The sequence below is a fragment of the Haematobia irritans genome, chromosome 1 (genome assembly GCF_050003625.1).
Source record: "Haematobia irritans isolate KBUSLIRL chromosome 1, ASM5000362v1, whole genome shotgun sequence".
In the NCBI taxonomy this organism is placed as follows: domain Eukaryota; kingdom Metazoa; phylum Arthropoda; class Insecta; order Diptera; family Muscidae; genus Haematobia; species Haematobia irritans.
Window position 1 is genome coordinate 263,916,012 of NC_134397.1, and position 25,779 is coordinate 263,941,790.

A 25,779-nucleotide genomic window follows, 5' to 3' on the forward strand; every position below is an offset into this window, starting at 1 on the left:
TTCTGTTAAATGATAGTATCAATTAAAAAATTAATTGAAGGTCAATTAAAAAGTTAATTGATCCAATTAAAAAATTAATTGATACTATTATTTTTGTGATTGATTTTTGTTTCAATTAAAACATTTGTTGAATCAATTAAATTTTTAATTGAATATTTTAAATAAAAAAATTAAAATTTTAATTGGAAAAATTTTCGTGAAATTTTTTTGTGTGCATAGAAAATTTTATCATAATTTTAGTTCTATAGAAAATTTTTTTCAACATTTTTTTTTTTAGGAAATTTTGTCAGAATTTTATTTCTGTAGAAAATTTTGTCAAAATGTTATTTATATAGAAAATTAATAAAGCATTTGATTGTTGGAGAGGAATATTTTGCAAAATCTTCCAAAACATCAAGAATTCTACCAATCTACTAAATAGTAAAAAATCTTCCATTTTCGATAGACTCGTGTTCGTAATTGTATATAGCCCTCATAAAAAGCGACCCCATTTTTCATTTCTGGCTCTATAATTACCGGTTCGTAATAATTTCTTCCCTATATATACTTGTCAAGAACAGAATATATATGTATTTAATCGAGCTTTTCTTTGTCTACTATATATTCCGCATGGACTAACTTACAATTTAGAAGATGATGTTAAGAAGTTGTTAAGAAGTTAAGATGCCTTCTTTTATTTTAAGATACCCATGTTTAAGTTGTATCACTTAATTATAAGGAAAAAGCGACTTTATAGAAAAGTTTATCATCTTTTGGACAAGGAAAAAAACTTTATATCAGAGAAATGCGTCTTCTATGCTAAGCAAAAAACGCATTCGCATTTTGAAGACATGAAATCTTTGGCCTAACGACAATATTCTTTTCAGTGTGGTCTACATTCACTGAAAATATTCATGGTCTATGATTTGTTGGTTTTCCCTGTAATACCAGCATTACAAATATTGCCTACATTCCTATCTTAAGAAATTTGCATATGACCGAGAAATATTTCTCTTTTATCCCACCATAACTATTTCATATCCAATGGAATTTTGCTAAATCTGATAAGAAAATCAAACCTATTAATTCAAAAAAAAAAAAAAAACATTAATAATCCATTAATTACAAATAGAAAAAATAAAAAAAAAAAACGCAAATGCCAACCAACACTCAATGCAATTGAGCTTTGATAAGAGAATATTAAAACCAAATAACGATTAGTTAAATCAAAAATGGTATTACAAATAACTTCAACAATTATTATGCCCGACATTGACCATATTTGGGCAAATTGTAAATAGAAAATAAAACAGCCTTTTTAGATGCCACAGAGAAACAAAACAAAACACACACTTGGTAACACTACAACCCGTCTGACACATAAGGTTAGCCAGTTTAAATTCAGTCTAAAGTAAGATCGATCGCATCATTCCATATTGACTGGATGGTTGTTGTCTGGACAGTTTGTCTATCTCCTGGTAGAATCACTTAAAATGGGTTAATCGAACAAAATGTTATGAAATAATTGAATGAATGATATCAATAATGTAAAATGATGCATCTCACACAGCATGGGTTCATTTCAAGATATTCAATGAAATTTTTCCCCAAATAAATGGAATATGGAGACTTATGTATTTTCCGTTACATGGTTACAAAAAATTATATTTTTTTTGCAGTATTTTAGAGATTACACTAAACTTTTGGATACATGACATTTCCTTTATATAGATAGCATGTTTGAGGCCGTATTTAGTTCAATTATTTAAGGAATTGTTTGCGTTCTCAATATTAACTTGTTATGGAAGGATATTGTAGAACAGCTGTTATATGTAGTAAGTGTGAAAACACAATCAAAGCTACTGTCGTTGGGCAAATACGGGGTCGCTTGGAATTTAGGAATCTATGAATGTTTGGCGGCATCAACGTGTCGATAATGAGGAGGCAAACATCTTACGTTGTTACCACACTGAAAAAACAGTGAACTCACCAGGAAGAAAACTTTTTGTTAATTTTAGAAAATTTTGAATATTTTAAAAAAAATTTTAACTAAACAGTATTACAATCGCTAGCATCACGCCGATATCACAAAAATAAGAAAATATTTTTCAACAAATTCAAGAAAATTTATAAGACATAATTAATTTTTTTTTCACTTGTTAAAGAAAATTTTGTAGTTTGAAGGAAAAAATTGGACGAAGTCCATGATGGACGCATTTTTGTTAAAATTTACAAATGTAAAGAAATAATGAACTATTTTGTGAGAAGTACGAATTTAGTAAATCTTTTTGCTTAATTTGTGTATATTTTTTTTTAGTTTTTTAGCATTAATATATACTCAGACAGTCAACCTGCAATAAAATCTTTGGACTCTGTGTTCCTCAACTCAAAAACGGCCATCGACTGCCGCAAATCTCTCAATGATATGGGTGCCTGGCCATAGGAACATACCGGGGAACTGCGAAGCGGATGAGGTGGCAAGGCTAGGGACTACCTTACATATTCCAGGGGAACTAGAATTTGTTGGTATGCCGCTAGCTACCTGCAAGCTCATACTGCGTGAGAAGGCTGTTATGATGGCAAATGTTCGATGGGAGAATTTCAAGGGTTGTAACGACACCAAGCAAATATGGCCCCATTTCAACTTAAACCGCACAATAGATATGCTAATGTTCTCGAGACGTCAGATATCACTCCTGATGTCTGCTATAACGGGTCGCTGCCTGATAGGCGATTTTGCAAAAAAATTGGCGCGAAGTATAATGACTATTGTATGAGCTGTCATGATGCGGAGGAAAAAGAATCAATTAAACACCTCTTGTCCAGAATTTTGTGTAAAGCCTCCTCTTGTCCTGCATTTTTTAGGAGCATATAGCTTCAGATTACTGGCGGATCTGGAAAACGTTAACTTAAGCACTCTGCTAATGTTTTTGGAACAATCTGGTTGGTTCAGCGAAGAAAAATAATCGAGAAGGTTCAGCGGTTAAAACTAGAAGTGCCCATATGTAATAGGTTCTTTTTGTTAATGTGGTATCACAATGGACTGAATAGTCTAAGTGAGCCTGAATCTTAATCGGGCTGCCACTTTAACCTAACCTAACCTAGTTAATTTAACTAACGTACGCAAAAAATTATTAGATTAATGTAAACTTTCTGGAAACATAATAATTTCATGAACTAAAATAAGGTTAAATTGACTTTAGTGAAATAGAGAGTTCACTTTTTTTAGTGCAGAGAATGAAGCCGAACCATATTTTTGTCGGTGGCGGCTGATACATAATTTGTCGGGGGGCGGAAAACTATCCTTTATAAAATCAAATTGAGGCTATCTGAATGGTAATGAGATTTATTGTACAACCAATCTTTCAACCAAATTTACATTTCATTTTCGGAGCTAGATTTTTGTTATTTATTTCACGCAAAAAATTTTAAGGATTTGAGATGATATCCAAAATAGTGTACGATATAATTTAAGCAGAAAAAAATTGAAGAAAATTTTTCCAATTAAAATCTTAATTGAGTTTTAAAAAATATTCACATAAAATTTTAATTGATTCAACAAATTTTTTAATTGAAACAAAAATCAATCACAAAAATTAATATGTTTGTGTTATGATCGTAATATGGCACGAAGACGTAACATTTTAGCGACTTCTCGAAATATATAGTATTAATAGTATTAATTAATTAAATTAATTGGATCAATTAATTTTTTAATTGATACTATCATTTAAGTTATTGAAGACATTTCAATTAAAAAATTGATTGGATCAATTAATTTCGTGATTGAATCAGAATTTGTTTTGTGTGTAGTCGGATCTGCCCAACCTTAGGTTAGGTTAGACTATTCAGTCCATTGTGATACCACATTGGTGAACTTCTCCCTTATCACTGAGTGCTGCCCGATTCCATGTTAAGCTCAATGACAAGGGACCTCCTTTTTATAGCCGAATCCGAACAGCGTTCCACATTGCAGTGAAACCACTTAGAGATGTTTTGAAACCCTCAGAAATGTCACCAGCATTAATGAGGTGGGATAATCTACCGCTGAAAAACTTTTTTGTGTTAGGTCGAAGCAGGAATCGAACCCACGACCTTGTGTATGCAAGGTGGGCATGCTAACCATTGCACCACGGTGGCTCTCTCGACCTTAGATTTTTCCTTATCGGAAATCATCACCTCGGACAGATCTATACTAAAGGCTACGGAAATTCGAATTCGCCAGCGATAAATCCTGACTATACGGCTTATGGAAATTGTTTACGAAATGTATGAGGGACAAATAGAATTTTAAATTCGAAACACAGCAACTTCCAAAAAGAACATTTTCATTACTTTTTTGGCGACGCTTTTTTTGCTGGGGTGTTCAATGGCGTTTGTGGCTGGGTGCAGTGTTGCCAGTATTGGGGATTTTACCCCAAATTGGGGATATTTTTTCTTGAATGGGGACGAAATTTTTGAGTTGGGGACTTGAGGATTGGATGGTGAATTTCCATTAATTTGGAAATTTTTTTGAGAAATCGGTTTCATCTTTTTTAACAAAATGTTATTTCTATAGGAAATTTTGTCAAAATCCTATTTCTATGGACAATTTTGCTAAAATTTTATTTCTATAGAAAGTTTTGCCTACATTTTATTTCTATAGAAAGTTTTGTCTACATTTTATTTCTATAGAAAGTTGTGTCAAAATTTTATTTCTATAGAAAATTTTGTCATAATTTTATTTTTATAGAAAATTTTGTCAAACTTTTATATCTATAGAAAATTTTGTAAAAATTTTTTTTTATAGAAAATTTTGTCAAAATTTTATTTCTATAGAAAATTTTGTCAACATTTTATTTTTATAGAACAATTTGTCAACATTTTATTTTTATAGAAAATTTTGTCAACATTTTATTTTTATAGAAAATTTTGTCAAATTTTATTTTTATAGAAAATTTTGTCAAAATTTTATTTTTATAGAAAATTTTGTCAAAATTTTATTTCTATAGAAAATTTTGTCAAAATTTTATTTTTATAGAAAATTTTGTCAAAATGTTATTTCTATATAAATTTTTGTCAACATTTTATTTTTATAGAAAATTTTGTCAAAATTTTATTTTTATAGAAAATTTTGTCAAAATTTTATTTTTATAGAAAATTTTGTCAAAATTTTATTTTTATAGAAAATTTTGTCAAAATTTTATTTTTATAGAAAATTTTGTCAAAATTTTATTTCTATAGAAAATTTTGTCAAAATTTTATTTTTATAGAAAACTTTGTCAAAATGTCATTTCTATATAGAACATTGCGTCAAAAACATTCTTTTTTTATAGACAATTTTCTCAAATTTTGTTTTTTATATTCATTCATAAATACAAGGAACTCCAAACTCGCATTTTCATGTCTCCAGCATTTTGTCAAAATTCTATTTCTATGGACAATTTTGCTAAAATTTTATTTCTATAGAAAGTTTTGTCTACATTTTATTTCTATAGAAAGTTTTGTCTACATTTTGTTTCTATAGAAAATTTTGTCAAAATTTTATTTCTATAGAAAATTTTGTCAAAATTTTATTTCTATAGAAAATTTTGTCAAAATTTTATTTTTATAGAAAATTTTGTCAAACTTTTATTTCTATAGAAAATTTTGTCAAAATTTTATTTTTATAGAAAATTTTGTCAAAATTTTATTTTTATAGAAAATTTTGTCAAAATTTTATTTTTATAGAAAATGTTGTCAAAATGTTATTTTTATAGAAAACTTTGTCAAAATGTCATTTCTATATAGAACATTGTGTCAAAAACATTCTTTTTTTATGTAGACAATTTTCTCAAATTTTGTTTTTTATATTCATTCATAAATACAAGGAACTCCAAACTCGCATTTTCATGTCTCCAGCATTTTGTCAAAATTCTATTTCTATGGACAATTTTGCTAAAATTTTATTTCTATAGAAAGTTTTGTCTACATTTTATTTCTATAGAAAGTTTTGTCTACATTTTGTTTCTATAGAAAATTTTGTCAAAATTTTATTTCTATAGAAAATTTTGTCAAAATTTTATTTCTATAGAAAATTTTGTCAAAATTTTATTTTTATAGAAAATTTTGTCAAACTTTTATTTCTATAGAAAATTTTGTCAAAATTTTATTTTTATAGAAAATTTTGTCAAAATTTTATCTTTATAGAAAATTTTGTCAAAATTTTATTTTTATAGAAAATTTTGTCAAAATTTTATTTTTATAGAAAATTTTGTCAAAATTTTTTTTTATAGAAAATTTTGTCAAAACTTTATTTCTATAGAAAATTTTGTCAAAATTTTATTTTTATAGAAAACTTTGTCAAAATGTCATTTCTATATAGAACATTGCGTCAAAAACATTCTTTTTTTATATAGACAATTTTCTCAAATTTTGTTTTTTATATTCATTCATAAATACAAGGAACTCCAAACTCGCATTTTCATGTCTCCAGCATTTTGTCAAAATTCTATTTCTATGGACAATTTTGCTAAAAATTTATTTCTATAGATAGTTTTGTCTACATTTTATTTCTATAGAAAATTTTGTCAAAATTTTATTTCTATTGAAAATTTTGTCAAAATTTTATTTCTATAGAAAATTTTGTCAAAATTTTATTTCTATAGAAAATTTTGTCAAAATTTTATTTCTATAGAAAATTTTGCCAAAATTTTATTTCTATAGAAAATTTTGTCAAAATTTTATTTTTATAGAAATTTTGTCAAAATTTTATTTTTATAGAAATTTTGTCAAAATTTTATTTTTATAGAAAATTTTGTCAAAATTTTATTTTTATAGAAAATTTTGTCAAAATTTTTTTTTATAGAAAATTTTGTCAACATGTCATTTCTATATAGAACATTGTGTCAAAAACATTCTTTTTTTATATGGACAATTTTCTCAAATTTTGTTTTCTATATTCATTCATAAATACAAGGAACTCCAAACGCTCATTTTCTTGTCTCCGAAATTTGGAAGACGATCATCAGTCTCTTGTGGTTAGAAAACTTGATCTTATTGCAGCTTGCTGGATTATTATTACTGATTTTCTACAGCAGAGCCTTTTGCTTTATTTTTGTTTTCAAAAAATTTTTCAAAAATGTATTGGGGATTTTTGTGAGAAATTTAAATTTAAATTTGGAATTTTTGGGGACGAAAACATCGTAATTTGGGGACAAGAGCCAGAAAATAGTGACAAAAATAGTGGCTGAGTGTGTTAAAGTATTCTGTTATGGTGCCAAAAGACTTAGATTCAACTCCCTGTGAAAGCGAAGAAGTTTTTGAATTTGTAAAAAATAGATAATAAGAAAATAAAATTGTAAAAAAAATACTGATAAAAATAAAAAATTAAATTGCAGAAAAAATTTTTGTTTTTTAATTTCTTCATTAAAATTAACTTCCAAGGTACAACAAAAGGAGTACTTTCTTCCTATCAAAAGCCCATTGGAAATAGTCGAAGTTTGCACTATTTCCGGATCAAAAACAATTTTTGGGAAACTCTTTTTTTGCTTGGCTATTATATAAAATTTTCTTTACATATTTTCAGGCGTCACAATTGTCCGTTTTTTAAGACTATGGTTTGCAAATTGCAATTCTAACTTCTTGGACATGAAAAAGTTCTGAAAATCCTAATTTTAAAAGGGTTATGGATCATAGATTAATGCAAACTAGTGAACTAAAAAGGGAATTAAATTAATATAATACATATATTAAATAAATATATAATATATTAAAAAATTAATATAATAAGTGGCACAATGTTGCAAAAAGGTGTCAAAAAAATGTAAAAAGTATGATATTTAGTGGCACAAAACTGTTAATGCTTAAATAGAATGGTAAAACGGTAACACTAGTACGAAGGTTGGCTTTTATATTTCGGGATTAGAGAACAATTGTTTTTCAAAATATTCCCCAATAAGATCAATTGGGGAATATTTTGCACCGTGGTGCAATGGTTGGCATGCCCGCCTTGCATACACAAGGTCGTGGGTTCGATTCCTGCTTCGACCGAACACCAAAAAGTTTTTCAGCGGTGGATTATCCCACCTCAGCAATGCTGGTGACATTTCTGAGGGTTTCAAAGCTTCTCTAAGTGGTTTCACTGCAATGTGGAACGCCGTTCGGACTCGGCTATAAAAAGGAGGTCCCTTGTCATTGAGCTTAACATGGAATCGGGCAGCACTCAGTGATAAGAAAGAAGTTCACCAATGTGGTATCACAATGGACTGAATAGTCTAAGTGAGCCTGATACATCGGGCTGCCACCTAACCTAACCTAACCTAAGATCTATAAACTTTTCCATGCGTTTGAACCAGTGAACCACGACGATTTTTTTGAAGTCGGAATGTTTTTTTCTTCAGTCTCTTATCACTAATCCCTTTGAAATTTTTACCATATGATGAATTTGTTTACCTATGAATAAAATATTGCAGTTATCATTTTGGCTATTTTCAATAGATCTTTTATCAAATTAATTGTGATTACTAATGTCATGATAGTCGTCTCATGATTCATTACCATTTGCAAAGTGATGTTAGAATATTTTTGTTTTGTTTTTATTTTGTTTCAAATAATGGTTTATTTATACGTATTTTCAATATATGACAGTGGCGTCGAAGTTGACGATAGTTACGCCAGCATCGCTGCAGACATTGTCGTATAAGGCATTAATTAATATCAAAAAAAGAATTGAAATGAAATGAAAAGATAAATAAAATAAGATAAACAAAACATACTTAGTGTTTTTTTTTTATTTTTCTATATTTATTTATTGTCAAATAAGAGAATTTCTGTTTTTGGCAAAGTCATTTTTTGTTGAATAAATTTGCGATGAATAATCAGGTTCAAGAGTTGAGAATATCAAACAGAGCTAAATAACAAAAACACATTTTGGCACTTTGTAAATATGTGCTAATGCACCAGGAACTTTTTTTTTTGGGGATTAAAAGCGCATATGTTCACAATAAGATGACTAATGTGGCAATTTTAGATTCGTAAAAAAATGGCATATGTATATAAATTGTTATAGTAGAAGTCTAGTTTTTTTTTATGTTTTGTTTAATTCAATATTGATTATATTAAAGTTATTGAAAAATATTTTTTCAACAATTTATTTATCAAAGAATATTCCTTAAACATTGACAAAATTGTATATAAAGTGGGTATAATTGTAATAAAAAAAAATCATGGCCAAATATGCATCTGTTTATTGTCTTTTTTAAATATTCGCATAATTTCACAAATCTAGGAAATCACTTGGTAATTCAACCTTGTTGCCCATCAGATTAACATAACGGCCACCACTGTTTATTGAAAATATATATAAACGAATGTATCGAATTCATTAACAACATTGAAAACATAAATATTTTTTTATCCTTACATGTTCATATTTAGAATCATTTGTAGTTTTTTTACAAAGAAAAAAAAAACAAGCAAGTGCATCATCAAAAAACCGCAAATAGAAACCACAAATGCTAGTGACAATCATAATTTAGAATGAAATTAAGTCATCATATAAAACAGAAAAGGGCTTTAAAAATGTGAATGACAATGTTGTATACCCTACGCCAAAATGTGGTAAGAATGTAGAACTCTGAAAGTTTGTTTTTATTCAATCACGAAATTAAGTGATCCAATTAATTTTTTAATCACGAAAACTGTAGTATTAATCACACAATTAATTGGATATAAAACAAATACTTTAACATATTAAGCAATTAATTGATTTCTTCGGACGTTTTCAGTTAAGGTTTTAACTGGTCAAATGGTCGAAAAATTGATTTTAGTCGAAAAATTCAATTACGCTTTTAATTGAGGCCTTCAATTATTTATTGTGTTATTGTTTATTTATTTATAATTATTTCTACTTTAAATTGAATTTTCTTGTAAATTTGCAAGAGTTTGTACTTATGAATTACCCGCTTATAAATATAGTTGAATTTTTCTTTAGATTTGAGTAAAAAATTTAATAGTTTATTAAATTAAATAAAACTAATTATATCAGAATAAAATGTTAAATTATTTTTTTTTAATTGGAAATGAGTTTTTCCATTTAAATAATGTTAATTGGGATATTTAATATTTTAATTAATATGTAAAATATTGATTAAAAAGGAAATTGTATCAGTTTTTTTTAATTGATAACGTTTTCAACATCAATCAGCTTTTTAATTGGAAATATTTTGTTGATATTTTTTTCTGTGTACTGAACATGACAGTTGGTCGTACATTAAGTTCACAAATCGACTCACATTTGACACATGATTTTATTATTTTATGGTAATAAAAAAATCTGTGATCAAATTTGTATAAACTCGTCTTTATAAATTTTAAATATTTTTGAAATTTCACATTTAATTTTATTTCAAACGAGTGTGAAAATGTGATCGAAGTGTTCGTTTTTTTTATACCCTCCACCATAGGGTGGGGGTATATTAACTTTGTCATTCCGTTTGTAACACATCGAAATATTGCTCTAAGACCCCATAAAGTATATATATTCTGGGTCGTGGTGAAATAAAGGGTGATACGGTCAAAATTTGGACAAGGGAAAACGCGTATAAATCGGTGAAATCGTTTTTTTTTAAATCAAATTAAATTTCTTTTTCAAGTTCGATTAGTATAAAATTCAGGAAAAATATTCAGTTAGGCTTTCGCTTTTCCAAATCCGAATTGCCGGGCCTCACGCTTTTGTACAGCCACCTTGTCCACCTTCTTCGCCGCAGAAAGCCAGTTTACCTTGAACTGCTGCTCGTCCTTAGCAGTTTTTTTGGTCTTCTTTAGGTTCCGCTTGACAATGGCCCAGTATTTCTCAATTGTGCGGAGCTCTGGCGTGTTGGGAGGGTTCTTGTCCTTGGGAGCCACCTGCACGTTGTTGGCGGCGTACCACTCCATGGCCTTTTTACCGTAATGGCCAGATGCCAAATCCGGCCAAAACAGTACAGAACAACCGTGTTTCTTCAGGAAAGGCAGCAGACGTTTATTCAAACACTCTTTCACGTAAATTTCTTGGTTGACAGTCCCGGAAGCTATGAAAATGCTGCTTTTCAAGCCACAGGTACAGATGGCTTGCCAAACCAGATATTTCTTTGCGAACTTTGACAGTTTTATGTGCTTGAAAATATCTGCTACCTTTCCCCTTCCTTTTGCCGTATAAAACTCCTGTCCCGGAAGCTGCTTGTAGTCGGCTTTGACGTAGGTTTCGTCGTCCATTACCACGCAGTCAAACTTCGTCAGCATCGTCGTGTACAGCCTCCGGGATCGCGCTTTGGCCATCGTATTTTGTTTATCATCGCGATTTGGAGTCACTACCCTCTCGTAAGTCGATAGTCCGGCTCGTTTTTTGGCTCGATGCACGGTTGTAGACGATACACCCAGCTTATTTGCGGCATCTCGGAGAGAGAGGTAAGGGTTTCGCTTGAAGCTACCGGCAACTCTCTTTGTCGTCTCAGCGGCTTCCGGTTTTCGATTTCCCCCCGATCCAGACTTCCTGGCTGTCGACAAACGTTCCCCAAACATTAGTAACGGTTGATTTGGTAACTTTTAGCGATTTTGCCAGCTTTGCGTGCGAGTAGCTCGGATTTTCGCGATGCGCGAGCAAAATTTTGATACGCTGCTCTTCTTGCTTGGACGGCATTTTGACAACTGAAGAGTGAATTCCAAAATCAAAATAGGAGCAACATTCTACACACACACACCTTCAAAATGAGGGGCGTTCAGGTTTTTTAAATGCAAAATTGAAAGAAATACGTCAAGTTTATATTGACCAAATTTTGACTGTATCACCCTTTACTGAGTCGATCTGAGCCCGTCCGTCCATCCGTCTGTTGAAATCACTCTAACTTCCGAACGAAACAAGCTATCGACTTGAAACTTGGCACATGTAGTTGTTATTGATGTAGGTCGGATAGTATTGCAAATGGGCCATATCGGTCCACTTTTACGTATAGCCCCCATATAAACGGACCCCCAAATTTGGTTTGCGATTGCTCTAAGAGAAGCAAATTTCTTCCGATCCGGCTGAAATTTGGTACATGGTGTTAGTATATAGTCTCTAACAACCATGCAAAAATTGGTCCACATCGGTCCATAATTATATATAGCCCCCATATAAACCGACCCCCCGATTTGGCTTGCGAAGCCTCTAAGAGAAGCAAATTTCATCCGATCCGGCTGAAATTTGGTGCATGGTGTTGGTATATGTTCTCTAATAACCATGCAAAAATTGGTCCACATCGGCCCATAATTATATATAGCCCCCATATAAACCGATCCCCAGATTTAACCTCCGTAGCCTCTAAGAGAACCAAATTTCATCCGATCCGGCTGAAATTTGGTACATGGTGTTGGTATATGTTCTCTAACAACCATGCCAAAATTGGTCCACATCGGCCCATAATTATATATAGCCCCCATATAAACCGATCCCCAGATTTGACCTCCGGAGCCTCTTAGAGGAGCAAAAGTCATCCGATCCGATTGAAATTTGGTACGTGGTGTTAGTATATTGTCTCTAACAACCATGCCAAAATTGGCCCATATCGGGCCATAATTATATATGGTTAGGTTAGGTAAGGTGGCAGCCCGATGTATCAGGCTCACTTAGACTATTCAGTCCATTGTGATACCACATTGGTGAACTTCTCTCTTATCACTGAGTGCTGCCCGATTCCATGTTAAGCTCAATGACAAGGGAACTCCCTTTTTTAGCCGAGTCCGAACGGCGTTCCACATTGCAGTGAAACCACTTAGAGAAGTTTTGAAACCCTCAGAAATGTCACCAGCATTACTGAGGTGGGATAATCCACCGCTGAAAAACTTTTTGGGGTTCGGTCGAATCAGGAATCGAACCCACGACCTTGTGTATGCAAGGGAAGCATGCTAACCATTGCACCACGGTGGCTCCCATAATTATATATAGCCCCCATATAAATCGATCCCCAGATTTGTCCTCCGGAGCCTCTTGGAGGAGCAAAATTCATCCGATCCGGTTGAAATTTGGTACGCGGTTTTAGTAAATGTCTCTAACAACCATGCCAAAATTGGTCCATATCGGTCCATAATTATATATAGCCCCCATATAAATCGATCCCCAGATTTGTCCTCCGGAGCCTCTTGGAGGAGCAAAATTCATCCGATCCGGTTGAAATTTGCAACGTGGTGTTAGTATAAGGCCGCTAATAACCATGCCAAAATTGGTCCATATCGGTCTATAGTTATATATAGCCGATCCCCAACCACACAAAAATTGGTCCATATCGGTTCATAATCATGGTTGCCACTCGAGTCAAAAATAATCTACCAAATATTTATTTTTATAGAAAACATTGTCAAAATGTTATTTCTATAGAAAATTTTGTCGAAATTTTATTTCTAGAGAAAATTTTGTCAAAATTTTATTTCTGTAGAAAATTTTGTTAAAATTTTATTTCTATAGAATTTTTTTTCCAAATTTTACTTCTATAGAAAATGTTGTCAAAATTTTATTTTGTCATAATTTTATTTCTATAGAAACTTTAAACTTAATTATATACACAGTCTCACATAAGTTTACATCCCCTGAGTTTTTTACCTCTTAACTAAACATGTTTTTTGTTGTTGTTTATAACCCATACCAAAAAAATCTTCTTGAAAATTAACAATTACTTTGATTTTCAAATTAATTTACTAAAACGAAAGGATAAATATGCATATTTTTTAAAATTTGATTATTTAATGAAAATATAAATTATTTAACCGTACGTAAACTTGTGTGAGACTGTGTACGTATTTAATCGGCCTTGTTTAGTTTAATATATACCACGTATGGACTATGTGGTATATTATTGTTAGTGTTAGGAAGTTTTAAGATACCTTGCCATCGGCAAGTGTTACCGCAACCCAAGTAATTCGATTGTGGATGACAGTCTTCAGTAGGTGGAGGGTACATAAGCTTCGGCCTGGCCGAACTTACGGCCGTATATACTTGTTTTTTCTAGTTTAAATCAATATTTGTGATTTAATGGCGGCTGAATTTGAGTCGAGATAAGTCGACATATTCGGCGGCGGTCGGCGGCTACTGAAATCAGAGGCGCGACTCGCCGGCTTCATTGTATGTTCCTGAGCCGATCTAACCATGTCCGTCTTAGTGTCTTTCTGTGAACACTTTCATGTAATCCAAGTCTGGTTCGCAGTTTTAGTCCAATTGACTTCGAATGTGACACAAGTATGTGTTTTTGACAGAAAAGAACCTACATTTTCAAAGAAATCGGTTCAGATTTAGATATAGCTACCACATATATGTATTTCATTCACCTGATTTACACTCCTGGTATCTATTATAGAATTTTATTTTTATAAATACCTTTGTGTCGAAATGTTAATTGGAAGTGTCATTCCATTCTCAATCGTATGTGAATACAAATTGAAAACAGATGGTCTAAATAAAGACAGCAAATTACATCTAAATCAAAATATTTACGAAAATCATGTGCGAAAGATAATGCCAAAATAAGATAAGCAATGTTCGATAAATACGAATGCATTCACATATTTGTAGTTCACTTAATTTAGAAATAGGAAAATTAGATGACGTGAACATTTTCTGTTCTTCCTTCATTCAATATTCGGCATTGTCACTGATTTCATATAAGCATTTTTATAAGCTCCATCAGAGGATGGGGCGTATACAAAATTTGTCATTCCCTTTGTAACGCATGGAAATATTGGTCTCAGTCCCCATAAATTATATGTGTTTTGGATCGTGATGTATCACTTTTGTAGATGTGATCCGAATTTATCGTTTTGGATGTGAATTAAAAAAATTTATGGTATTTTGACAAATAATTATTTTTTATAATTTTTTATGATTTTTAATGCAATCTAACGCTTGTCTGAAACCCTTGACCTCAACAATTTTCAAAATTTCGCAATTTTTCTATAATGAATTTAGAAATTTTATCCACAAAATTTAACTAATTTATACCATTTTATTAATCCTTACCCTGTTTTTAACATATTTGAAGCAAAAACTGTTAAAATTGCCTTTTAAAAGTATGAAAAAAGCGAGTTATAAAAAATTGAATAACAGAACTTCCTGAGTAGTTAAAATAAAAAACATCTCTGGAAGGACATTTTTGGAAGTGCTTTTAAAGTTGTGCCTTTAGAAGTACCTCCAATTTTTTTTTTTGCTGGGTGGGTATGAATGAGGTCTTAAGAGTTAGTTTTTTGCAAAAATATATTGGATTATTCAAATTATTTTTTATTTTAATTTTTGTTACTTATGAATAAATAATGAATTAAATAAATAAAACATGTAATACCAAATCTTCTAATAATTTTTACCTAAATCTTTTTGTTCATTTTTGTGCTTAAAATGAACATGAACAAATTCCTTGCTGAGTGCACAATAATTTAAGTTGTGTATATGTTTAATAATCGTCATTATTTCAATAGTGTTTTTGGTAAAAATAAATGATATAATAATAAAAACTAAAAATATTTGCCAAAATGATGTACGTATTCGCACCGACACGTAGGCACATAAATATTTTCCACTCATATTGTAAAATATATTTTCTGCTATATTAAAGAAAATTTATAAAGCTTATAGTTCATAAATTTCAACATTAACAACCGGTGGATATACAGAGAGAAAATAAGTGGAAAAAATTTAACAAAAATTTTAAAATGTTTTTTCGTTTAGTACCAGTACTATTGACATTAGATAGTCCACTGATGATGGACAAAATAGTTTCCTCTAGAACAAGAAAAAAGTGGAACCTACACCGAAAAAAAAATATGGACCTAATATGAAAGATTATGCACACACATTTTGGGATATTCAAATACTGCAATAATCAGGATAATTTCCTTTTTTTAATTATACCCTCCACCATAGGATGGGGGGTATATTAACTTTGTCATTCCGTTTGTAACACATCGAAATATTGCTCTAAGACCCCATAAAGTATATATATTCTGGGTCGTGGTGAAATTCTGAGTCGATCTGAGCATGTCCGTCCGTCCGTCCGTCCATCCGTCCGTCTGTCTGTTGAAATCACGCTAACTTCCGAACGAAACAAGCTATCGACTTGAAACTTTGCACAAGTAGTTGTTATTGATGTAGGTCGGATGGTATTGCAAATGGGCCATATCGGTCCACTTTTACGTATAGCCCCCATATAAACGGACCCCCAAATATTGCTTGCGCGGCCTCTAAGAGAAGCAAATTTCATCCGATCCAGCTGAAATTTTGTACATGGTGTTAGTATATAGTCTCTAACAACCATGCAAAAATTGGTTCACATCGGTCCATAATTATATATAGCCCCCATATAAACCGATCCCCCGATTTGGCTTGCGAGGCCTCTAAGAGAAGAAAATTTCATCCGATCCGGCTGAAATTTGGTACATGGTGTTAGTATATGGTCTCTAACAACCATGCAAAAAGTGGTCCACATCGGTCCATAATTATATATAGCCCCCACAGAAACCGATCACCAGATTTGACCTCCGGAGCCTCTTGGAAGACCAAAACTCATCCGATCTGGTTGAAATTTGGTACGTGATGTTAATATATGGCCTCAAACTCCCATGCGAAATCGGTCCATAATTATATATAGGCCCCATATAAACCGATTCCCAGATTTGACCTCCAGAGCACCTTGGAAGAGCAAAATTCTTCCCATTCGGTTGAAATTTGGTACGTGATGTTAGTATATGGTATCCAACAACCATGCAGGAATTGGTTCCTATCAGCCCATAATTATATATAGCTCCCATATACACCGATCCCCAGATTTGACCTCCGGTGCCTTTTGGAGAAGCAAAATTCATCCGATCTGCTTGAAATTTGGTACGTGGTGATCGTATATGATATTTAACAACCATGCCAAAAGTGGTCCATATCAGTCCATAATCATATATAGCCCCATATAAACCGATCCCGAGATTTGGTTTTGGAGCCTCTTGGAGGAGCAAATTTCATCCGAGTGAGTTGAAATTTGGTACATTGTGCTAGTATATGGTCGTTAAAAACCATGCCTCTGTAGTTATATATCCCTCAAATAAATCGAAACACAAAAATTGGTCCATATCAAGTTCATAATTGTTTATAGCCCCCATATAAGTGACCCCCATATTTCAATTTTGGCTCTCTACGTACCGTGCAAACAGTCCATACACTGTTAGAAAAATATGTTTTTAATATGTTCCGATATAAACAAAATGTGTTTCGGGCACAATTTTTAAACACAATATATTTAAGTGCAAACATGTAATGTTCCTAAACTAACACAAAATGTTTGGGATACATATGTTAATATGTTAGAATATATTATGTTTGGGGCATGAATGTTTCATAAAAATAATATGTGTGAATGTAAACATATATAAATTTACAAATTTCGAGTAAACATATATATGTTGTGATACTTTATTCAAAGAGCGCCAGAGAGAGAGAGAGTTAGTATAGAGAAATAAATAGAGATGGAAACCGGGATGGTTGAATAAAAAGATATCAACATAACACAGCGATAGAATGAAATGAGAGCAATTTCTGTGAAACCGCTTGTATGTTGGTTCGGAAAACTGTTTCATGATAAGGCCATAAATTTTATATGCTTAAGTCTAATTACTATTTAATTTGAATATTAGAATGAGTATTCAGAATAAAGAGAATATACATTCGGAACCAAGAGAATAGACATTTGAAAGAAAAAACAGCATATTTGTATTACAGAAAAAGATGCGAAGAACTCAAAAATTTCGTGGTAGTGAAAATTATGTGAGGGAATGAGCACAATCTTCTTTGGGGAATTCTTCCAAACATATACTATTTTTGGACTCAAAATGCTTCCAAACATATAATACGCTCAGATAAAACAAACATATTAATGTTTCTGCAGTATCCAATAATATATGTGTTTCCTGCAAAATATGTTTGGAACATATGTTAGAGAAGCGATTTTTTTTTAGGGTGTATCGAATCGTAATTATTTGTAGACCTAACTATACATAACTTTTTTGTCTAATATATACCACGTATGGACTAACTCACAATTTAGAAAACGATGTTAAGAAGTTTTAAGATACCACAACCCAAGTATTTCAATTGTGGATGACAGTCTTTTGTAGAAGTTTCTACGCAATCCATGGTGGAGGGTACATAAGATTCGGCCTGGCCGAACTTACGGCCGTATGTACTTGTTATTAATGAAAAAAATTAAATTTAGTTCACGAATCTTTGAAATTTGCGTCAATCCAAATCCAAGTTAGAGTACACAATATTAGTGACATTTTTTTAAAATAAAAAAATTTTAATTAAAAAAAAGTTTATAATATTTGCTTTAAAAATTATTGTCTTTAAATCTTGGTCACGAATCTATGATGTCTTTGAAGCAAGGTAAATTTCCCTTTAAATAAAGAAAAACATTTTTGAATTAAAGAAATTATCTTTAAATTAACTACGTTATAGAATTAAAGATAAAAAAACTTCAAAACTAGTCTAATACTTATTTTGATAATTTTTTCATTTTTAAAATTTTTTGAAATTAAGAAAATATGATTAAGTATTTTTTATTATTTAAATTTTTAAGTTGGCATTTACTTATACATGAATACCTCTCGCAAGAAGAGAATGAAAATTCGATAAGTGAGATTTGTATCCTAATTTTAAATTTTTATAGCTTAGATTTAAAGATAAAAAATTTAAATTTGGCTAGGAATCAATACCACAATCCTTAAAGGAAGGTCAAAATCTTACAATTCAGGTAAACTATGTAATGAAAAATTTAAATAAAATCACAATAAACAATTGATGTTGTATTTTAATGAATGCACAGGCAAAAATATCTCCAAATATTTTCCAATAATAATTTAAATTGTACTTAACAAAATTTAAAATACAAATTTAATTGTTATTTGATATATGGAAATTATAAATTAATTATTAAAATTCAAAAAGAAGTAGCGCTCATATGAGTGTACTGTACACAGCCACACAAATTAATAATTTTTGGATTCAATCACTTCATTCCAATTCCAACTACACAGAAAGGATAGTATCAATCATCAAAGACAATTAAAAAATTAATTGATTCAATTAAAAAATGAATTGATATTATTTATTCTTGTGGTTGATTTTTGTTTTAGTTAAAAAATTAAAAAAAAAATTTGATTAATTAAATTTTTAATTGAATTTTTTGAAAATTCAATTAAAATTTTAATTGAAAATATTTTGGTGAAAAATTTCCAATTAAAATTTTTTAATGGAATTTTTAAAAATATTATATTAAACAAAATAATTGATTCAACTAATTTTTATAATTAAAATAAAAATCAATCACAAAACTTAATTGTATCAATTTTCCTTTCTGTGATTGGAAAAACTTCAATTAAAAATTAAATAGATCAAATAATTTTGTGATTGAAAACAAAAAATATATCTTCTGTGTGGTAACAAACATTAGATTCAATTTGGCGACATGTCGCTTATTTAAAAACAAGTAACGAAAGTCTAAAGTCGGGCGGGCCGACTTTATTATACCCTGCACCACTTTGTAAATCCACATTTTCGATAGCATGTAAAATCCGTCCAATGTGTTGGATGCTATATGCGCCCATACACATATATTCTGTATATCTGACCAGATCTGGATAGAGTTCTACAATACTTATAGATTTTACATTTACGGCTAATGCGATGACACACAATGTAAGTAAAAAAATATAGGAAACATTTAAATACAGGGACCGTAACGGTTATAAGTGCTATCAAAAAAGTTATTTTTTAATCGTTATTTTGTGACTAAAAAAAATAAAAACTCGAATGAAACTGTTAAAAAGAGAGTTTTATTTATCCGTCATAAATAAAACTCTTTTTATGAGTTTTATTTTTTCTTTCAGAAAATGATACTCTTTTTTGGAGTTTTATTTTTTTCTTCAGAAATTAAAACTATTTATAGGAGTTTTATTTTTTCCGTCTTAAATAAAACTCATTTGTGGAAGTAGGCCTTGCTATGTTCGCCAAATTTATTGTCACTAAGTATTTCATTTGATGGGTCAATTTTTGAACACCCTAAATGTTGACAGGGAACAAGAAAGTGAAGAAACTGATAATGAGGAAGAAAAAAAGCCTTCTATCAAATCGATAACTTTTCCCCAAGGCCCTTGTCGATTGATAAACCTCTTTTTGAGTTCTGGGAAGCAAAAGGAGTAAATTATCCGTATTTGTATATATTGGCAAAAACTGTACAGTGTGTTCCTGCAACCCAAGTAAGTGTGGAAAGAGCATTCTCTGCTCTTAAATTAGTACTGAGCGACCTGCGTTCAAATCTTTCCGTTGAAAATTTGGAAAAAATTATGTTCGTTAAATTAAACAAATAAATTAATACAAACTTTATGTGAGATACACTCAATAAAACAAGAAACTGTAAAAAAAAGAAAAATAAATGAATATGAGTTTTATTTAAGACGGAAAAAATAAAACTCCTAAAAAGAGTTTTATTTTCCGAAGAAAAAAATAAAACTCCACGAAAGAGTATTATTTTCTGAAGAAAAAAAATAAAACTCCAAAAAGAGTATTATTTTCTGAAGGAAAAAATAAAACTCCTAAACAGAGTTTTATTTATTACCTTTTATTTTTACGTTGCAAAATAACCGTTAACTTTGGAGTTGGGAGCGTTTTTTTAATATCACCATAGATTCTGAAAGAGCTTTCCGAGATGAATCTTATGGTATATGACAGTATAGGTCTCCGTTGACTCTAACATGAAGAGTTTTTGAGTTTAAATTTTCTGGATAACAGTTATTTACGGTCCCTGTTTAAATATGAACCAATTCTAAGGCAACTTCGTAAAAGTGTATTAATGATTTATCGGTCGATAGATATGTATTAGAAATAAAGGAAAATTTGAGTCGTTTGTACAAGTTTTCGACTTAGCAGTGACGATTTTATAAGGAAAATTTGAGTATTTTGACCATTTTTGCCCAAATCGGAAAAACATATATAGGAAGCTATATCGAAATCTGAACCGATTTCAGGCAAATTTGGCATGCATACTTAGTATGGTAATTCGACTCTCTGCACGGATGAAAAAGACTGTTTTTCATATGTTTGGCTATAAACATTATATGTTTGGAACACAAATTTTTAAACACAATATTTTTGAGTGCAAGCATATAATGTTCATAAACTAGCATAACATGTTTGGGACATATATGTTAATATGTTAGAACATATTATGTTTGGGACATAAAATGTTTTTAAATATAATATGCTTGGATGCAAACATATATTAATTTAGAAATAGCCTATAAACATATATGTGTTTAGTAGCTTGGAGCGCTATTTAACAGGGAGCGATATTGAATTAAGTTGGTGGTTGTTGCTTGTTATTACAAAATTAACATTTTATTTTTCCTTGGGCAATTGATCAGCTACTTCTTTGATCCTTACAAACTGTGTGGTTCGCTGTTCGAATCCCCGTCCGGCAAAAGGTACAATTAAAATAAAAAAAATCATAAAATTGAATAATTTCTTCTACAATGTTTGTATTACAGAAAAAGGTGCTAAGAACTAAAAAATCTCGTGGAAGTGAGATAGATGTGAGGGAATATACAATTAGGCAGAAACAAAATTTTGAGCATTCAGGTCGAAAACCTATGTTGTTAGCACCTATATTACCTGTTTATTTTCATAATTCATTATGATTGTAAATATATAAATAAATAAATAAAATTTTGAGCACAATATTGTTTGGGAGAATTTTTTTAAGCATATAATATTTTTGGGTGCAAAATGTTTCCAAACATATTATATGTTCACATAATAACATATTGTTTTTTGGAAGACAACATTATTGAATTTGGATGCAAAAATACAAAATGTTTGGAAATTGACTACCCAAACATATATTTTTTAGATCAATATGCTTTCAAACATATTATATATTGGAAGAGATCAAACATATAAATGTTTGGGCAATAGCCAAAAATATATATGCTTGAAGCAAAATATGTTTGGGAGTATATGTTACAGAAGCGATTTTTTGTGAGCGTGTGTACAAAATTTCACGTAAATCGGACTACAAGTTTGAAATCTGTGGTCATATGACGGTAAATCGGGCGAAAAATATATATGGGAGCTATATCTAAATCTGAACCGATTTCAATAAAATTTAGCACACTTGACAACACTACTAATTGTACTCCTAGTGCAAAATTTCAACCAAATTGGGCCAAAACTCTGGCTTCTGGGGCCATATAAGTCCATATCGGGCGAAAGATATATATGGAAGCTATATCTAGATCTGAACCGATTTCAATCAAATTCGGCACACTTGACTATAGTACTAATTGTTGTCTTTGTGCAAAATTTCAACCAAATTGGGCCAAAACTCTGGCTTCTGCGACCATATAAGTCCATATCGGGCGAAAAATATATATGGGAGCTATATCTAAATCTGAACCGATTTCAATCAAATTCGGCACACTTGACTATAGTACTAATTGTTGTCTTTGTGCAAAATTTCAACCAAATTGGGCCAAAACTCTTGCTTCTGGGGCCATAGAAGTCCATATCGGGCGAAAGATATATATGGGAGCTATATCTAAATCTGAACCGATTTCAATAAAATTTATCACACTTTACTACACTATTAATTGTACTCCTAGTACAAAATTTCAACCAATTTGGGCTAAAACTCTGGCTTCTGGGGCCATATAAGTCAATATCGGGCGAAAGATATATATGGAAGCTATATCTAAATCTGAACCGATTTCTTCCAAAATCAAAAGGGTTCTATTCTGAGCCAAAACACACACTTATGCCAAAATTTGAAGTCAATTATACTTAAATTGCTACTTAGACTTTGATTACAAAACTGTATTCACGGACAGACTGATATGGCTAGTTCGACTCAGGGACCCATCCTGAACATTATTGCCGAAGACACCATGTGCCTATCTCGTCCCCTTCTGAGTGTTGCAAACATATGCACTAACTTATAATACCCTGTTCCACAGTGTGACGCAGTGTATAAAAAGACAACGTAAACAAGTGTCCGCCTATCGCCCAACGCTATGGTTGTGTTTACAGAAAAATAATCATTTTTTTAAATAAAAAATCCTAACGGATTTCTATGCTATTAAAATATAAATTGAATCAATTATATTTCTAATTACATCGATAATTAATTACAATTAAGTTCGTAATTAAAAAAGAATTGGTGATATATTTTTCTGAATTTTTATCAAATAGGCGTTTATTTAAAAATTGAAAAAAACGAACCTAAATTTTTTGAGGCTTCACTTTTTTTGAGTGTAATTTGTTAAACATTTTCATAAAAATCCATATATATTCTGGGTCGTAATGAAATTCTGAGTCGATCTCCGTCCGTCCGTCTGTTAGGTTAGGTTATGTGGCAGCCCGATGTATCAGGCTCACTTAGACTATTCAGTCCATTGTGATACCACAGTGGTAAACTTCTCTCTTATCACTGAGTGCTGCCCGATTCCATGTTAACCTCAATGACAAGGGACCTCCTTTTTATAGCCGAGTCCGAACGGCGTTCCACATTCCAGTGAAACCACTTAGAGAAGAGAAATGTCACCAGCATAACTGAGGTGGGATAATCCACCGCTTTGGTGTTCGGTCGTAGCAGGAATCGAACCCACGACCTTGTGTATGCATGGCGGGCATGCTAACCATTGCACCACGGTGGCTCCCATCTGTTAAAATCATGCTAATTAATTCTGAGTCGATTTAGCAATGTCCGTCCGTCTGTTGAAATGACGCTGACTTAAGAAGAGGACAAACTATTGGCTTCAAATCCATCGAAATTAAGAAAGGTGTAAGCTCTACTAGCTCCATAACCGGTGCTGAGATGGTGTAGGAAATCACATAATGAGCACCTTCCGACATGAACAAGTTCCTTACTAGATTTGCCTTAAAACAATTTATTGAAATTTTTGCCAGTGTATGGTGTAAGTCATAACAAGTAGAATATTAAGAAAGTTGTAAGCTCTCCTAGCTCCATAACTGGCGCTGAGATGGTGTAGGAAATCACATAATGAGCTCCTTCCGACATGAACAAGTTCCTTACTAGATTTGCCTTAAAACAATTTATTGAAATTTTTGCCAGTGTATGGTGTAAGTTATAACAAGTAGAATATCAATTTTTATGATCACAAATAGTTTATGTATACACTGAGAAGTTTTCCAATATTGGTATTGTTAAAATTTCTTTCACTTTATTTTTTCAAAAGTCAATATTAACCTTAACCAATAATTATAAATAATAAAAAATTATATTGAAATAATTTTAAAACTACCCAGTTTCTTCAATGAAACATAAGAAAACTTACATTTGCAGAAGCCATTTTGATTGTATGTAAATTAAAGCTGATTTCAAACTGTCCGTCCGTCTGTTGAAATGACGCTGACTTAAGAAGAGGACAAACTATTGACTTGAAATCCATTGAAATTAAGAAAGGTGTAAGCTCTACTAACTCCATAACTTGTGCTAAGATGGTGTAGGAAATCACATAATGAGCTCCGACATGAACAAGTTCCTTACTAGATTTGCCTACTACATTTTTGCCAGTGTATGGTGTAAGTCATAACAAGTGGAATATTAATTTTTATGATCACAAATAGTTTCTGTATACACTGAGAAGATTTCCAATATTGGTATTGTTAAAATTTCTTTCACTTTATGTTTTCAAAAGTCAATATTAACCTTAACCAATAATTATAAATAATAAAAATTTATATTTAAATAATTTTAAAACTACCCAGTTTCTTTAATGAAACATAAGAAAACTTACATTTGCAGAAGCCATTTTGATTGTATGTAAATTAAAGCTGATTTCAAACTTGGTAGGTAATTTAAAATTTATTTAATATATATTTTTTTGTTTTTGAAAACTACTATATCACTTTCTAATTTTCAGAAAAAATTTTGAGAATTTTCTTAAATTCTTCTTATTATATTTTTCTATAAATTTTCTTTTTCTTTTTAATATAAATTTTATTATTTTCACAAATTGTTTTCTTTTCTTTAGAATTTTTTTTTATATTTTATTTTTATATGTATTTGGGGTGGTTTCTTTTCAAAACTCGCGATATCTTAACTCAACGGTTTGCTTGAAATTTCAAAACTAAAGGTTTTATGCGAGAATTATTGTATCTATAGAATAAATTCATTGTGTAGCTGTTGCTGCCGTGACTGAGCTCTATGTCGTTGGCGCCAGCCGCTGTTCTTGTGGTTGCAGCATTTGAGTGTTTAGTTTGCAAATTTTTTTGGCATTATTATGTTTTTTGTTTTGTTAAGATTGTCAATACGGTTAAATTTTATAGTTGTAATATTGCACTGTGACCAAAAAAGAAAGCTCACAACAACCACTAAGCAGCGGCTAGCAGCAGCAGCATTGCTCCTTAAGAAGCGACAGCATAATAAAGCAGCGAAAGCTATCACAATCGCTTTGCTTTTTTATGCAGTGAGAGCCATAGAAACAACAAAGAGAGGGGATCTAGAATTATTTTTTTGACTGATGTTGAGGTATGCCCCCTAACAATGTTTGTTTTTGGCAGACTTTTAAATGAAAAAAAAAACAATAATTTTTTGGTATTTGTGACATCATGACAATCAGCTGATTTGCACTACCCCATTTGGTCCATAAAAGACTGCAAAGAGATGTTTGAAGAAAACAGGTTTATTGGGATTCGTCATCGACAACAATAACAATGGAATACATTGCAAATAAATCATGAATCGTGATGATGATGACCATCGTTTGCTTGGCATGAACCACGAA

At 31.0% G+C, this 25,779-nt stretch overlaps 1 protein-coding gene across 2 annotated transcripts in view; it reads right to left on the reverse strand.

Annotated features, from left to right (window-relative positions):
- cher (filamin A protein cher) overlaps positions 1-24,939 on the reverse strand; it is a 227,384-nt gene extending 202,445 nt beyond the window's left edge. The window contains exon 1 of one of the 2 annotated variants that reach the window (XM_075292144.1): positions 24,790-24,939. In XM_075292144.1, coding sequence (XP_075148259.1) covers positions 24,790-24,804 — 15 coding nt within the window. In that variant the 5' untranslated portion in view covers positions 24,805-24,939. Of the gene's footprint in view, positions 1-24,327; positions 24,368-24,789 lie in introns of those variants that run through there. The other variant, XM_075292136.1, reaches the window with a different exon arrangement.
- Positions 24,940-25,779: the final 840 nt, after the last annotated feature.